This window comes from Lepus europaeus, chromosome 7 (genome assembly GCF_033115175.1).
Source record: "Lepus europaeus isolate LE1 chromosome 7, mLepTim1.pri, whole genome shotgun sequence".
In the NCBI taxonomy this organism is placed as follows: domain Eukaryota; kingdom Metazoa; phylum Chordata; class Mammalia; order Lagomorpha; family Leporidae; genus Lepus; species Lepus europaeus.
In genome coordinates this window covers 72,333,468-72,348,200 of record NC_084833.1, presented here as the reverse complement: position 1 = coordinate 72,348,200, position 14,733 = coordinate 72,333,468, and the positions used below count along the sequence as shown (strand labels likewise).

At 43.1% G+C, this 14,733-nt stretch overlaps 1 protein-coding gene across 1 annotated transcript in view; it reads right to left on the bottom strand.

Moving 5' to 3' along the window:
• The window catches only part of ANKRD42 (ankyrin repeat domain 42), a 96,348-nt gene extending 87,466 nt beyond the window's left edge, over nucleotides 1–8,882 (bottom strand). The window contains exons 1-2 of the mRNA XM_062197575.1: nucleotides 8,848–8,882; nucleotides 6,517–7,562 (exon numbers count right to left, since the gene is read on the bottom strand). Of these exons, the coding sequence (XP_062053559.1) occupies nucleotides 6,517–7,562; nucleotides 8,848–8,882 (1,081 nt within the window). The remainder of the gene's footprint in view (nucleotides 1–6,516; nucleotides 7,563–8,847) is intronic.
• Between the last annotated feature and the right edge of the window lie 5,851 nt (nucleotides 8,883–14,733).

The window sequence follows — 14,733 nt, the reverse complement described above, 5'->3', positions numbered from 1 at the left end:
TGAAAAAGCTGCAGGAAAAGCCTAGAGAGATCTGGCTTGGAGCCCATGGGGGATAGTGTACCTGCCAAACTAGAGGAGGAAAAACAAAGGGGGAGCACATTTTCTCTCTCCCTGATCACCATGCAAGGGCATCCTGTAAAAGCTGATAGACAGCAGGCGCCATTTTGGACATACGTAACTGCTGCGCCAACTTGTGTGCAGGCCCAGCAACCACCAAGTGGAGACTCCTGAATCTGGTGGGGAGAACAGATAGGAGGCTAGGTGCTCATGACTGTGGGAGGCCTGTGTGTGCCAGGACTGTGAAAACACTAAGGCTGTGTGGGAGGACACAGGGTGTGGCTGGGACTTTGGGCAGTTACCTTGAGAGGCTCTACATGATCAGTGCTCCCTGGTTATCTGGTGAGGGACATTTCTGGGGAATCTGAGATTATACTGAGGACTGCACAGTCTTTGTGTGGTCCTTGTGACAGAGTGGACAAATAATATGCCCACTGGGGCTAGCGCCTAGGCACATTAACAAACTGAAGAACAAAAAGCATGATTCTCTCAACAGATGCAGAGAAAGCATTTGATAAATACAGCACCCTTTCATGATGAAAATTCTAAGCAAATTGGGTATAGAAGGAACATTGCTCAACACAATCAAGGCAATTTATGACAAACCCACCGCCAGTGTCCTATTTAGTTGGGAAAAGTTAGAAGCATCCCCACTGAGATCCGGAACCAGACAAGGATGTCCATTCTCATCACTGCTATTCAATATAGTCCTGGAAGATTTAGCCAGAGCCGTTAGGCAAGAAAAAGAAACCAAAGGGATACAAATTGGGAAGGAGAAAGTCAAACTACCACTATTTGCAGATGACATGATTCTACATATAGGGCATTGAAAAGACTCCACCAAGAGATTACTGGAACTTATAGAAGAGTTTGGTAAAATACCAGGATACAAAATCAATTCACAAAAATCAACAGACTATATATCTATATCTATATCTATCTATATATATAATATATATATATATAATATATATATATAGAGAGAGAGAGAGAGACAATGCCACAGCTGAGAAAGAATTTCTTTCTTTCTTTCCTTTCTTTATTTTTTTTTACAGGCAGAGCGGATAGCGAGAGAGAGAGAGAAAAGTCTTCCTTTGCCGTTGGTTCACCCTCCAATGGCCACTGCGGCCGGGCACCACGCTGAGCCAAAGCTAGGAGCCAGATGCTTATCCTGGTCTCCCATGGGGTGCAGGGCCCAGGGACCTGGGCCATCCTCCACTGCACTCCCGGGCCACAGCAGAGAGCTGGACTGGAAGAGGGGCAACCGGGACATAATCCGGCACCCCGACTGGGACTAGAACCTGGTGTGCCGGTGCTGCTAGGCGGAGGATTATTGAGCCGCGGCGCTGGCCGAAGAATTTCTAACATCAATCCCATCCACAATAGCTACAAATAAATCAAATACCTTGGAATAAATTTAACCAAGTATGTCAAAGATCTCTACGATGAGAATTACAAAACATTAAAGAAAGAAATAGAAGAAGACACCAAAAAATGGAAAAGTCTTCCATGTTCATGAATTGGAAGAACCAATATCATCAAAATGTCCATTCTTCTGAAAGCAATTTACAGATTCAATTGTAATACCAATTGAAATACCAAAGACATTCTTCTCTGATATAGAAAAAATGATGCAGAAATACATATGGAATTCCATAGGAAATACATATCAAAACATGGGAGACCTCGAATAGCTAAAGCAATCTTATACAACAAAAACAAAGCCAGAGGCATCACAATACCAGATTTCAAGATATACTACAAGGCAGTTATAATCAAAACAGTCTGCCTGTACTGGTACAAAAACAGATGGGCAGACCAATGGAATAGAACAGAAATGTCAAAAATCATACCAAGCATCTACAACCAAGTTATGTTTGACCAACCAGCTAAAACCAATCCCTGGAATAAGGACAGTCTCTTCAACAAATGGTACTGAGAAAACTGGATTTCCACATGCAGAAGTATGAAGCAGGGCCCCTACTTTACACCTTACACAAAAATCCATTCAAAATGGATTAAAGACCTTATTCTACGATCTGATACCATCAAATTATTAGAAAACATTGGGGAGGCCGGCACCGTGGCTTAACAGGCTAATCCTCCGCCTTGCGGCGCTGGCACACCAGGTTCTAGTCCCGGTTGGGGCACCGGATTCTATCCCGATTGCCCCTCTTCCAGGCCAGCTCTCTGCTATGGCCCGCGAAGGCAGTGGAGGATGGCCCAAGTCCTTGGGCCCTGCACCTGCATGGGAGACCAGGAGAAGCACCTGGCTCCTGGCTTCGGATCAGCGAGATGCGCCGGCTGCGGCGGCCACTGGAGGGTGAACCAACGGCAAAAAGGAAGACTTTTCTCTCTCTCTCTCTCTCACTATCCACTCTGTCAAAAAAATAAATAAATAAATAGTTAAATAAAAACATTGGGGAAACCTTGCAAGATATTGGCACAGGCAAAGGGTTCTTGGAAAAGACCCCAGAGGCACAGGCAATCAAAGCCAAAATTAACACATGGGATTACATAAAATTGAGAAGCTTCTGTACTGCAAAAAAAATGCTCAGCAAGGTGAAGAAGTAACTGACAGAGTAGGAGAAATTATTTGCAAACTATGCAAGTGATAAAGGATTAATAACCAGAATATATAAAAAGATCAAGAAACTCCACTACAGCAAAACAAACAACCCAGTGAAGAAATAGGCAAAGGACTTAAACAGACATTTTTCAAAAAAAGAAATTCAAATGGCCAATAGACACAAGAAAAAATGTTCAGGATCACTAGCCATCAGGGAAATACAAAACAAAACCACAATGAGGTTTCACCTCACTCCAGTTAGAATGGCTTTCATACAGAAATCAACAAATAAATGCTATGCTAGTGAGGATGTGGAGGAAAAGGCACCCTAATCTACTGTTGGTGGGAATGTAAACTGGTAAAGCCACTATGGAAGACAGTTTGGAGATACTCAGAAATCTTAATGTAGACCTACCATATTACCCAGCCATCCCACTCCTGGGAATTTACCCAAGGGAAATGAAATCAGCAAATAAAAGTTATCTGCACCCCCATATTTATTGCAGCTGAATTCACAATAGCTAAGCATGGAGTCAACTGAAATGCCTGTCAACTGAAGACTGGATAAAGAAATTATGGGATATGTACTCTATAGAGTACATATTTTTTTTTTTTACACAGCAGTAAAAAAATAAATAAATAAATAAAATCCGGTATTTGCAACAAAATGGATGATGGAAAACATCATACTTACTAAAATAAGCCAGTCCCAAAGGGACAAATACCATATGTTCTCCATGATCTGTGATAACTAATAGAGCACCCAAAAGGAAATCTATAGAAGTGAAATTAACACATCAAGAAGCAATGACTTGAATAGCTGATGAAGTTTTTTTTCTTCATACTATTTGTTGAACTCCTTACTTAATATAGTTAATCTATGTGTATAAAATCAATTGAAAATATATCTCAGTAAAAAATAAAGAGTGGGGGGCCGGCGCTGTGGCTCAATAAGCTAATCCTCCGCCTGCGGTGCTGGCACACCGGGTTCTAGTCCCGATTGCCCCTCTTCCAGACCAGCTCTCTGCTGTGGCCCGGGAGTGCAGTGGAGAATGGCCCAATTGCTTGGGCCCTGCACCCCACAGGAGACTAGGATAAGCACCTGGCTCCTGGCTTCGGATCAGCGTGGTGCGCCAGGTGCAGTGCGCTGGCCATGGCGGCCATTGGAGGGTGAACTAACAGAAAAGGAAAACCTTTCTCTCTGTCTCTCTCTCACTGTCCACTCTGCCTGTCAAAAAAATAAAATAAAATAAGAGTGGGAATAAGAGAGGGAGGAGGAAGTTTAGAACTTTAAAGCTGTATAGTTCTGCATACATTCCTATGGACTTCTAAGGGTACAGTTTAAAAACTTCCCATAGGACCCCAAATTCCATTAAGCTGGATGGTAAAAATGCCATCTTAAGTGTTAAAGTGACCATATTAACTGTTAATATGATCATAAAGATAGGATTAAGTGTTAAAGGGATCATATAAATAAGATCAAGTATCTTGCAATAATAGATAGAATTAAAAAGGAGAGAATGTTCCAACATGGGAAGCAGTCCACACGGCAGACTCACAGAATGACAATCACTTTGAATAGCACTCTGGGGGCCAGCACTGTGGCATAGTAGGTAGCTGCCTGCAGTGCCAGTTAGCATCCTGACTCTCTGCTATGGCCTTGGAAAGTATTAGAAGATGACACAAGTCCTTGGGCCCCTGCATCCACATGGGAGACCCAGAAGATGCTCCTGGTTCCTGGCTTCTGGCTTCAGATCAGCACAGCTCTGGCCTTTGCAGCCAATTGGAGAGAGAACCAGCGAATGGAAGACCTCTCTCTCTCTGCCTCTTCCTCTCTGTAACTGTGCCTTTCAAATAAATAAATCTTTAAAAATAAATAAATAAATAGCACTCTGACCTCAGAATTAGCCCTTTCAGGCATTCTGGTCTGGCTGAAAAGCCCATGAGAACATTTCAGGCATTGAAAGCCAAGGCACTGTGACAAAAAATGTCCTACATGATGGATCTCTGAGAAAGAGAATCCAGTGTAAAGAAGGCGCCATCAAAGAAGGATGTACTTTTCTCTGAAGGGAACAGAGAACTTCTACTTTGCTTATGGCCTTGTCTAAATATTGATGGAGTTTGTGGATTCAAAAGGCTTTCATAGCCTTGGCAGCTCATGTCAAGAACCTCAGGTTATCACTGATGTCATACGTAAGAGTGTTAATTTTTAAGTAACAGTAGGAGTCACTGTGTACTTACTTCCCATGCAGGACTTCTGTCCTCAATGAATTGTATTATGAGAATTAACTGTAAAACTTGTTCGCAAACAGTTGTGTGTGTGTATGTGTGTGCAAATTGTGGAAATCTTTACTTAGTACAGAGTTGGTCTTCTGTGTACAAAGTTAATTGAAAATGAATCTTAATGGAGAATCGAACTGGGAATGGAAGAGGGAGGTAGTGGTTGGGTGGAAGTGTAGGTGGGAGAGCCGGTATAGTGGGAAGAATCACTATGTTCTTAAAGTTGGACTTATGAAATTTGTACTCATTAAATAAAAGGCTTCTTTGAGGAGAAAAAAATAAACCCATTATGATCCCCATGGCATTTTATACAAAGCTGACGTCTTACAATTTCTTTGCAAGAGATACAACAGAAGCACTTTCTAGCATACCATTTATTTACTCATTGATTTATTAAACTTTTATTAGGAATCTTTTATGTAACAGCTTGAGTTTGTGAATGCAATAATGAGCAGACACTATTAAAACTCTGACAAGTGCTATAATGTACATTTGTACATAATGTTCATGATTCTGTAAGAATGACTAAAAGGACCATATTACCTAATGCGCTAGGAAGGAAATTGTTCCATGTGGAAAGCACATCCATCTGCAGTGTGAAAGGCAACTAGTAGAGCTTTAAGAAAAGACTATGGAACATAGGGAATGGTGTGCGCAAATGTATTGGTAGGGAATATAGGGAAATGTCATAAGGCAATATCAATAATTTAGAGATATATTTACATATATAGGTCTTTTCCATACATACACAATTCCAAGACTTGACATTGCATTAAATGCCATTCCTCTATTGCCTATTGATACTGTTTGTTTTTATTCATTCTAATTGTGCTGGTTTCTGTTCTAGTAGCCACTGATAGAAAGCATCATTGTCTTAATTCTTTACCATTTATGTCTTTAAGAGTTTCCAAATTGTAGCTCGAGAAATATTATTTCTGTACTATTTCAATCGATTTTTAAATTCTCCATCTAATTTCAAGTGGGTAGATTTAAGTTTCAGTGGGGAGAATTTATGTATCCAAATTCATATAGGAGGAGGAGTATCTGCTATTGGATCAGATTTCATCTTTCTGATGGATTGATTTGTTCCTCATAGTCCTCTAAATTCCTTAAACAAAATTACAAATGCATATGCTGTTACCTTCTCCTTTGCATGAATCATCAATCATAGTTTTAATTCTCTGTACGCTGCCTTATTCTTCATGATCACTAGCATTCTAATTAAGTTGGAAAATGCAATAAAGTCTGTATGTTATGAATGCCTACACTCTGTTCCCTGTCTTCATACTTACACAGTACATGTGAAGTCGAGTGTTTCAATGTTACATATTTGATTTTGAATAAATACTAAACTTCTCTTAACTGGGGAAAAAAAAAAAAAAAAGCAGCAGCCGCAGAGGAATGGTGCGGATGAAAAGAGGGGAAAACCTGAGCTGACTGAGGATGGAGGACTGGTGAACAGCTCCGGGACACACTGAAAACAAACACAGGGGAGGAAAGGGAGGATCGACAGCTGAGAACACGGTGTGCCAGACAGGACCGTGGCTGATGGGGCCGAAGTCAGAGAAGGAGTGCGACACAGACCAGGGCAACACAACGGTCCGACTCACACGGGCCTGTGGTCTCCCGCGCAGAAGCAGAAGGGCCTGAGCTGGCCGCCGTGGGCATGGTGCAACTCCTCGGACTCTGGGGCGGGGTGGAGTCTAGGCCCCTGCTGCTGCGGCGGTCCTCACTGGCTCTCACCCAGGACGCACTGCGCTGCGAGCGGCCGTCCCCTTCGGAATCGCTAGCGCGGGAGCCGCCGTCTTCCCCCGTTCTCTCCCAAGAGCCCCTGGTGCGGGAGCCCTCGTCCTCACTTTCTCTCTCCCAGAAGCCACTGAGGCGGCGGCTGGCGTCTTCGCTGACGGTCACCCCGGAGGAGTCGCTGGCCGCGTAGCCGCGGTCTTCACTCACTCCATCCCAAAAGCTACTGAGGCTGTGGCTGCCATCGGCACTGCCTCCCTCCCAGGAGCCGCTGAGGCTGCGGGTGCGGTGCTCACTGACTTTCGGCCGGGAGTCGCCGGTCCGGGAACTCCGGACTTCACCGATTCTCTCCCAGCCACCGCCGGGCCGGGGGCCGCGGTCTTCTCTGACTGTTTCCCCGGAGTCGCTACTTTGGTGGCCGCCAGGTTCACTGAAATTCACGTCGCTGCTGCGGAAGCCCCGGTCTCCCCTCACTCTCTCCCGCGAGCTGCTGGGGCGGCGGCCGCCATCTCCCCGCACTCTCTCGCGAGAGACACTGCGGCGGTGGCCTAGGTCTTCGCTCACCCTCCTCGAGTCCCTGCGGGAGAAGCCCACGTCCTCACTTACTCTCCCCGTGGAGCCCCGGGAGCGACAGTCCTTGTCTTCGCGTTTTCTTTCCCCGCTGTCGCTGCGGGAGCCCTGGTCTTCTCTAAGTCTTTCTCGAGACTCGGCGCCGCGATGGCCCTGGGGACGATTTATCTTCCAAACCTGGTGGCTAGTGCGGCGGCCGCCATCTTCGCACACTGCTCCCCGCGAATCGCTGTGGCGGCGGCCGCCGTCGGCGGGTACCCTCTCCTCCGGGTCGCTTTCCAGCGTCCCGACTCCGGCTGCCAGGAGCCGTCGCCTGGGAAACGAGTAAACTTCCGGCGCGCTGCTGTCATTTCCGGGTCTTCACAGCCTTACGTCACTTCCGGCTTCCTTTCTTTTTCTTTTTCTTTCTTTTTTTTTTTTTTTTTTTTTCCCCCTCCCCAAGGCTTTGCCTCTGGAGGAGTCGGGTGCTAGTGCGGCCTGGTTTTCGGTGAGCTTCTGCTTCGGTTCCCACGAGCCTGTCTAGGCCTGCCTGTGGACCGGACTGTCATCGATCGCGCCCTCCATCCTTCAGCGACCCAAGTGAGCCGCACGACTGCAGTGTGCATAGGTGATCTGTGTGGCGCGCGCCGGGCGGGGCCTTTTCGTCCTTGGCAAACCTGATATGCTTCCGTGCTGGTTGGAAGAAAATCTGTTCCTGCCCTGTCCTTCCACGAGAATGGGAAGACCGCCGGGGAAGTTAGCAGTTGCAGCCGCTGTCATTATTGAGTACTTATATTACCAAGCTGTTTGATAATCGCTTCTTAGGTGTTATCCCCACTTCACAGGTGAGGAGACTAAAGATAGCAGTAATTTTCCAAGGCCAAACAGCAGGTAAGTTGTAAAGTAAGTATGAGTCAAGATCGCTCCCGGTCTCCTGATTTCAGGTCTTTAACATGCAACGTCTACGTTTCAGTTTAGTCCAAATCTTTCCTTCTGACTCCTTTACTTAACATGTATTGCTCCATTCACTGTTTGCAGCAAACATGGGTCAGGTTTTATGCTAACAACTGAGAATACAGAAATCAGAATTCTCTGCCCTCCAAAGCCATCACCCACCTTGACTTCCTGCTCATCAGGTTTTTACCCTTCTTATTTCCTGACCACACTTCTTTGTCCCTCAGGAAAGATATACTGGGATCCCTGAAACATACTCTGTGCCTAGCATATGCTGTTTTTCCTGCCAGGATGCTACCCAGCCTTCCCCTCAGTTTGATTCCATGAACACATTTGGAAAATTCCCCTGATCTACTTCTCATGAGGTACAGAAAATTGACTTTAACTCCCATAGCCTTTTATAATAACTGTATTTATTTAGTTCCTGTGCTCAATCTGGCGCTGTCCTAAATGCGGTTTAGTTTTTTTTTTTTTTAATTTTTTATTTAACCTTTTATAACTTGCCAGAATAGGCATTTCTCTTCCTTTCTACAGACAGAAAAATTGACACAATTTCCTGAAGATACAGAGCTAGTGAGTAGTAAATACCTGAATTAGGATTCCAAGGTAGGTATTTGATTCTTCTGCACATGCTCCTCAAAGTCTGAATTCCCACAGCCTTTATTAGATCATTTATCACACTGTGTAGTAGTTACCTAGTTAACAGTCGATTCTCGTTCCTCTCGCACATTGAGCTTCTGAGTGGGAGGGACTGTATTCTATTGATCCTGGCATTTCTAACTTCTCAAATATTCTCTCAAGGGGAAGGAATTAGTAACTGTCCTGTGGTTGAGTGGGTGGACTGATGTACTGTCAGACAGATGTAAATAAGTTTTCAACTGTCAAAAGTTGTGATTAGTCATCCCAATCTCATTTTCAGAAATAGGGCACCTGAGGCTTTTTGTCTTTCAGACTTTGTATGTTTAATGATTTATAGTTTTGAACTTAATCTGTATTCTTATTTTTACAGATAAAGAAACAACTCAGGTTTGACCAAGATCACCCAAGTAGGGGTTGGGGAGTTGGAAGCCACTATGACTGATTCCAAAGTAATGCAGTGCTTGTAGTCACAATTAAGAATGGTAAAGGCTTTAAATTTTCTTTGCTATGTTATATGGAGTGAATAAACTAAAAGAATAACAGGAAGAATCAGAAAGTACAAAAACCAAAATGTCCCAAAATAAATGTAAAAGGATTTAAAAATAAAAGCAAAAGACAAGGAAATAAAACCAAAATCAGTCATAATAGCTAATATTTGAAAAGAGCAATAAGTAGATACTATTAGCAAATCTGACAGAAAAAAAAATTTACAAAAAGGGTACATGTTTGAAGGAAATTTCAAAAATCAGAAGTGAATTATTTTTAAGTCCTTACACTAGCAATGTTAAAAGAATGTCCCATAATAGTTTGGTCCCAACAAAAGGCACCATGAACAAAGCATAAAGAAGAGTGGTGTGCTTCTTAACTATGAAGGTGGCAGAAGCCAAACAACCCTAAACCTGTCAAAATTTTGAATATACAATATCTATGAGTCAGACACTATCTGGTTGTAAAATCTTCAAAATAACTTGCTCATTCACTCACTACAATATTTGATAATAATCACAAGTAATATAATGGCTAAATAAATTATACCACACTTACACAATACAAAATATACTAGTAGAAATGCAGTAAGATGTAGGTGATGAAAAAAAGGCACAAAACAATATAATCATTTTAAAACAGTTTATAAAAGTATTTTTAATTTGGCCGGCGCCGCGGCTCAATAGGCTAATCCTCCACTGGGTTCTAGTCCTGGTTGGGGCGCCGGATTCTGTCCTGGTTGCCCCTCTTCCAGGCAAGCTCTCTGCTATGGCCCGGGAGTGCAGTGGAGGATGGCCCAAGTGCTTGGGCCCTGCACCCCATGGGAGACCAGGAAAAGCACCTGGCTCCTGGCTCCGGATCAGCGCGATGCGCTGCCCGCAGCGTGCCGGGCCGCAGCGGCCATTGGAGGGTGAACCAACGGCAAAGGAAGACCTTTCTCTCTGTCTCTCTCACTGTCCACTCTGCCTGTCAGAAAAAAAAAAAAATATTTTTAATTTGGAAAATAAATTTGAGTTAATTCTGTGTACTTTATAGAAGATAGGGGTAAGACTTTTTTTTATTATTTGACAGATAGAGTTAGACAGTGAGAGAGAGAGACAGAGAGAAAGGTCTTCCTTCCATTGGTTCACTCCCCAAATGGCCACCACGGCCAGCACTGCGCCAATGCGAAACCAGGAGCCAGGTGCCTCCTCCTGGTCTCCCATGTGGGTGCAGGGCCCAAGCACTTGGGCCATCCTCCACTGCCCTCCCGGGCCACAGCAGAGAGCTGGCCTGGAAGAGGCGCAACCGGAACTAGAACCCGGTGCCCATATGGGATGCTGGCGCATGCTGCAGGCAGGAGGATTAAATAAGTGAGCCACAGTACTGGCCCTGGTGTAAGATTTTTTAATATTGGTATTATTGAAAAATTTTAATCCATAGTAAAAATAATGAAAAACATGAATTGCCGCAAAAAGTAAAAGAAGTTCGTTTTTTTTTAAGATTTATTTATTTGAAAAGCAGAGGGGTTGAGGAGGGTAGGGATCATCCATCCACTGGTTCACTCACCAGAGGGCAGCAATAACCAGGTCTGAGCCAGGCTGAAGCCAGGAGCTGGGAACTCCATCCAGGTCTAAGAGTACAAGCACTTGAGCCATCTTCCACTGCCTTCTCTGGCCCATTAGCAGGAAACTGGATGAGAAGCAGAGCAGCCAAGACTCAAATGGAAAGGTTGGCACTGTGGTATAGGGGGTGAAGCCGGTGCCAGTTCGAGTCCTGGGCTGCTCCTCTTCCCATCCAGCTCTCTGCTATGGCCTGGAAAGGCAGTAAAAGATGGCCCAAGTGCTTTGGGCCCCTGTGTGGAGACCCAGAAGAAGCTCCTGGCTCCTGGCTTCGGATCAGCTCAGCTCTGGCTGTTGCAGTCGTACAGTTAAAACCATATTTTAGGTGTTTCATGCATACCTTGAAGCCGTTAATACATCCCAGTCTCTACACAAGATATTTGGGGAGTGAACCAGTGAATGGCAGACCTCTCTCTGTCTCTATCTCTGCCTCTCCATTCTGTGTAACTCTGACTTAAAAAAAAAAAAAAGACACTGAAGCAGTGGCTTAACCCACTGCACCACAATGCTGGCATTAGGCCAGGACAGATTAAGCTAAGAAAAATACACTGGTTTCATTAAGGATTTATTGATAATACTAAGGAGAGCAATTTTAATAGTCAAATGCAAAAGCCAGATTGCACAAGATTTCAAAGTAAGTGACTGAAGGAAATTTCTCTAATGGGCATCCAGCATTTCAGAGGAATCCTTTGTGGAGTAGGAAGCTATGGTTCCAGTTAGTAAAAATGTCTAGTCTTCTGCCTCTCCATTTTTCCAAAGTTGGGGGATAAGCAAGCTATCTTTGTTATTCCTACATAAGCCAGCACCCCAGGGATACTTTTTGTCTATTTAGTCAGCCCCTACCTGCCCTTCAAAGTGCCCTCATCTCAGAGAGCTGGCCCTATTTAGGATTAGAAGAGAACTTCCCACTTCTTCAGAGAAGTTCAGGACCTTTCCAGACATTACCCTCCTGATTTCCCATTTCTGCCTCCAGTTTACCTTTTAGTCAGCTGTACCTTTGCATTTATAGGCATGGTTAGATCTCTCCATAGATCTTCCTGAATATTTTTTATATACCTCTACTAGGACACTTACTTGATGCAAAAGGCTAGCCAACTGGAAAACAAAGAGAATTTAGAATTCTGTATTTTGGGTTAGGCTCTTAGATGAGTTTTTAATTTTCACTGAGTAATTTGTTTCCCAAAACTTTTTAGTTGTAAATGATTACTTTCCAGGCATCAAAATTGAAAGTTTTAAATATCAGAATTACACTTCACTAAAACTAAACCATAGCAAACAGTTATAATGAAATGTCTGAATTAAAAAAAAAAAACAGTATTACTATTATTTGTACTCGCAAACTCCAACTCTTAATTCAAAAGACAACATTCCATCTTCCCTGGGGCTTCCTTCAGCCTCCCTTGTCACACCTCCAGTGTGACAGATTACTAGCTCTAGCTTCCAGAGCTATATATTGAATATTACTTTTACATTTTTGGGGGCTAAAATCTGGTGTTGATTTCTAAATTAGTTACCAGATCTGGAAATCAACTCTGTAGCATCTTAAATACTTCAGAAAATTCATTTAAAAATGGAATTAAAAGGTTAGTTTCAGTGCAAAAATATTTTGAAAACCAATTTCCTTGTGATATATATTTCCCAGGCTTTTTTTTTTTTTTTTTTTTTTTTTTTTTTTTTTTTTTTTTTTTGACAGGCAGAGTGGACAGTGAGAGAGAGAGAGACAGAGAGAAAGGTCTTCCTTTGCCATAGGTTCACCCTCCAATGGCCACCGTGGCCAGTGCATCGTGCTGATCCGAAGCCAGGAGCTTCTCCTGGTCTCCCATGGGGTGCAGGGCCCAAGCACTCTGGCCATCCTCCACTGCCCTCCTGGGCCACAGCAGAGAGCTGGCCTGGAAGAGGGGCAACCGGGACAGAATCCGGCACCCCGACCGGGACTAGAACCCAGTGTGCCGGCGCCGCTAGGCGGAGGATTAGCCTGTTGAGCCACGGCGCCAGCCTTCCCATGCATTTTTGACAGCTCTCCATGTTAGAAGTGCCCCAGAATGAGAATAAATGGCACTCTTCAGAGATGAACAATCTCTTAACATTCTAATGCACAGCCAAATTTGGGGCAAATTCAGATCACTACCCTCCATCTGACCTCCTACCTCAAAGAGAAAGTAGGAGCTGAACTCCCACCTATTAATAGTGATCACCTGGGGCTGGCCTGAAGTGCTGGCATCCCATATGGGCGCCGGTTCTAGTCCCGGCTGCTCCTCTTCCAGTCCAGCTCTCTGCTGTGGCCCAGGAAGGCAGTGGAGGATGGCCCAAGTCCTTGGGCCCCTGCACCACATGGGAGACCTGGAGGAAGCTCCTGGCTCCTGGCTTTGGATCGGTGCAGCTCTAGCCGGAGCAGCCATTTGGGGAGTGAACCAGTGGATGGAAGACCTCTCCCTCTCTCTGCCTCTCCTCTCTCTGTGTAACTCTTTCAAATAAATAAATCTTTAAAAAAAAAAAAGTCCAGTCAAATATTTCCCTATTTAAAAAAAAAAAAAAATAGTGATCACCCCAGGGAATGTACTATGTCTGTCATTCCAAAGCTAAACCTTCTTGTGCTATTAATGCCATCTCATTCCAGCCTGAGGCCATTGTTATCAGTCACTTCTGTCCACCCAATTTTATCTTCAGATCTTTTAACATACAGGAGTACTTCAAAAATTTTGTGGAAAATGAAATTAAAAGTTAATTTTGGTGACAAAATTTTTGAAACCCATCCACACAGAGGTCTTCAGAGTTCATGAAAAAATGTTTTATGAAAAACACGTACTTCAGAGATTTTGGCACCAAAAACATCTTTTAATAAAATTTCTTATTAATTTTTTGAAGAACTTTATAGACATGCTAATGTCTCTTGTTGTTTTTATTCTAACTACAATTTAATCTCTACAAATAAATTTCATAAATTTGTAATTCTTGCTCTTTTGTTATCCCCCATCCTCATTACCCATTGCACCTATTTTTGGTACCCATATATTGAGCTGCTGTTAGAATATTTCTCTGTTCTAATCTTACTGTATTTTGTTGATTAGCCATCCCTTGAAAATTGTTTTACCAGTTTGTCCATTCACTTCTTTCTTACCTTCCTATCCACCAGTCTTTGTTCCCAGGGACCTGTCCTAGGCCCTCCTCCCTCTATGTGCGTAACTCTTGTTATACTTGTATGTTTAAATGTAGCCATCCTTTTGAACATTTTTGTTCATACCTATATTTTTGGGTTCACAGATACCAACAATTCTATCATAGCAGTGATCATGTATATCTGTAGGTTCAGCTATTACATAATGTGCTTAAAATCAAATCTAATAGGCTTCTCTGCAGAATGTGATAATCTCTAAAATTTAATTTTACTGATTCTTTCAAAAAACAAAAACAAAAACTTCTTAGGTGCAACAGGATGTCACTTATGTAAAATGTCAAGTGGCTAATGTGTTTACCAGCATGATACAAACCACGAGGGCTCTTCATAATCTTCTATTCAAAATTACTGGATTTTAGCTATATAAAATCAACTTTGCTGTTAATCTTCCAAAGATACCCTTCCTGTTAGTGTAGATTCCACCCCTCATTATCCTCCAAGCCTCAAAGATTATACCTCTGTGAAATCTTCCTTAACCTATCTCCAGATAGTTAGGTATATCTATGTCTATCATAGCATTTATTTGGGATTTCTTAATTGCAGAAATCATGTGGAATAAAATGAGAAGCCAGCTTTAAATAACTTTCTAAGTATGCATCATCTGTAAAGTCAGAAATACCATCTACCATGTTAGATAGAAAAATACATATAGAAAGTCTCCTAGTACCTGCCAATAATCT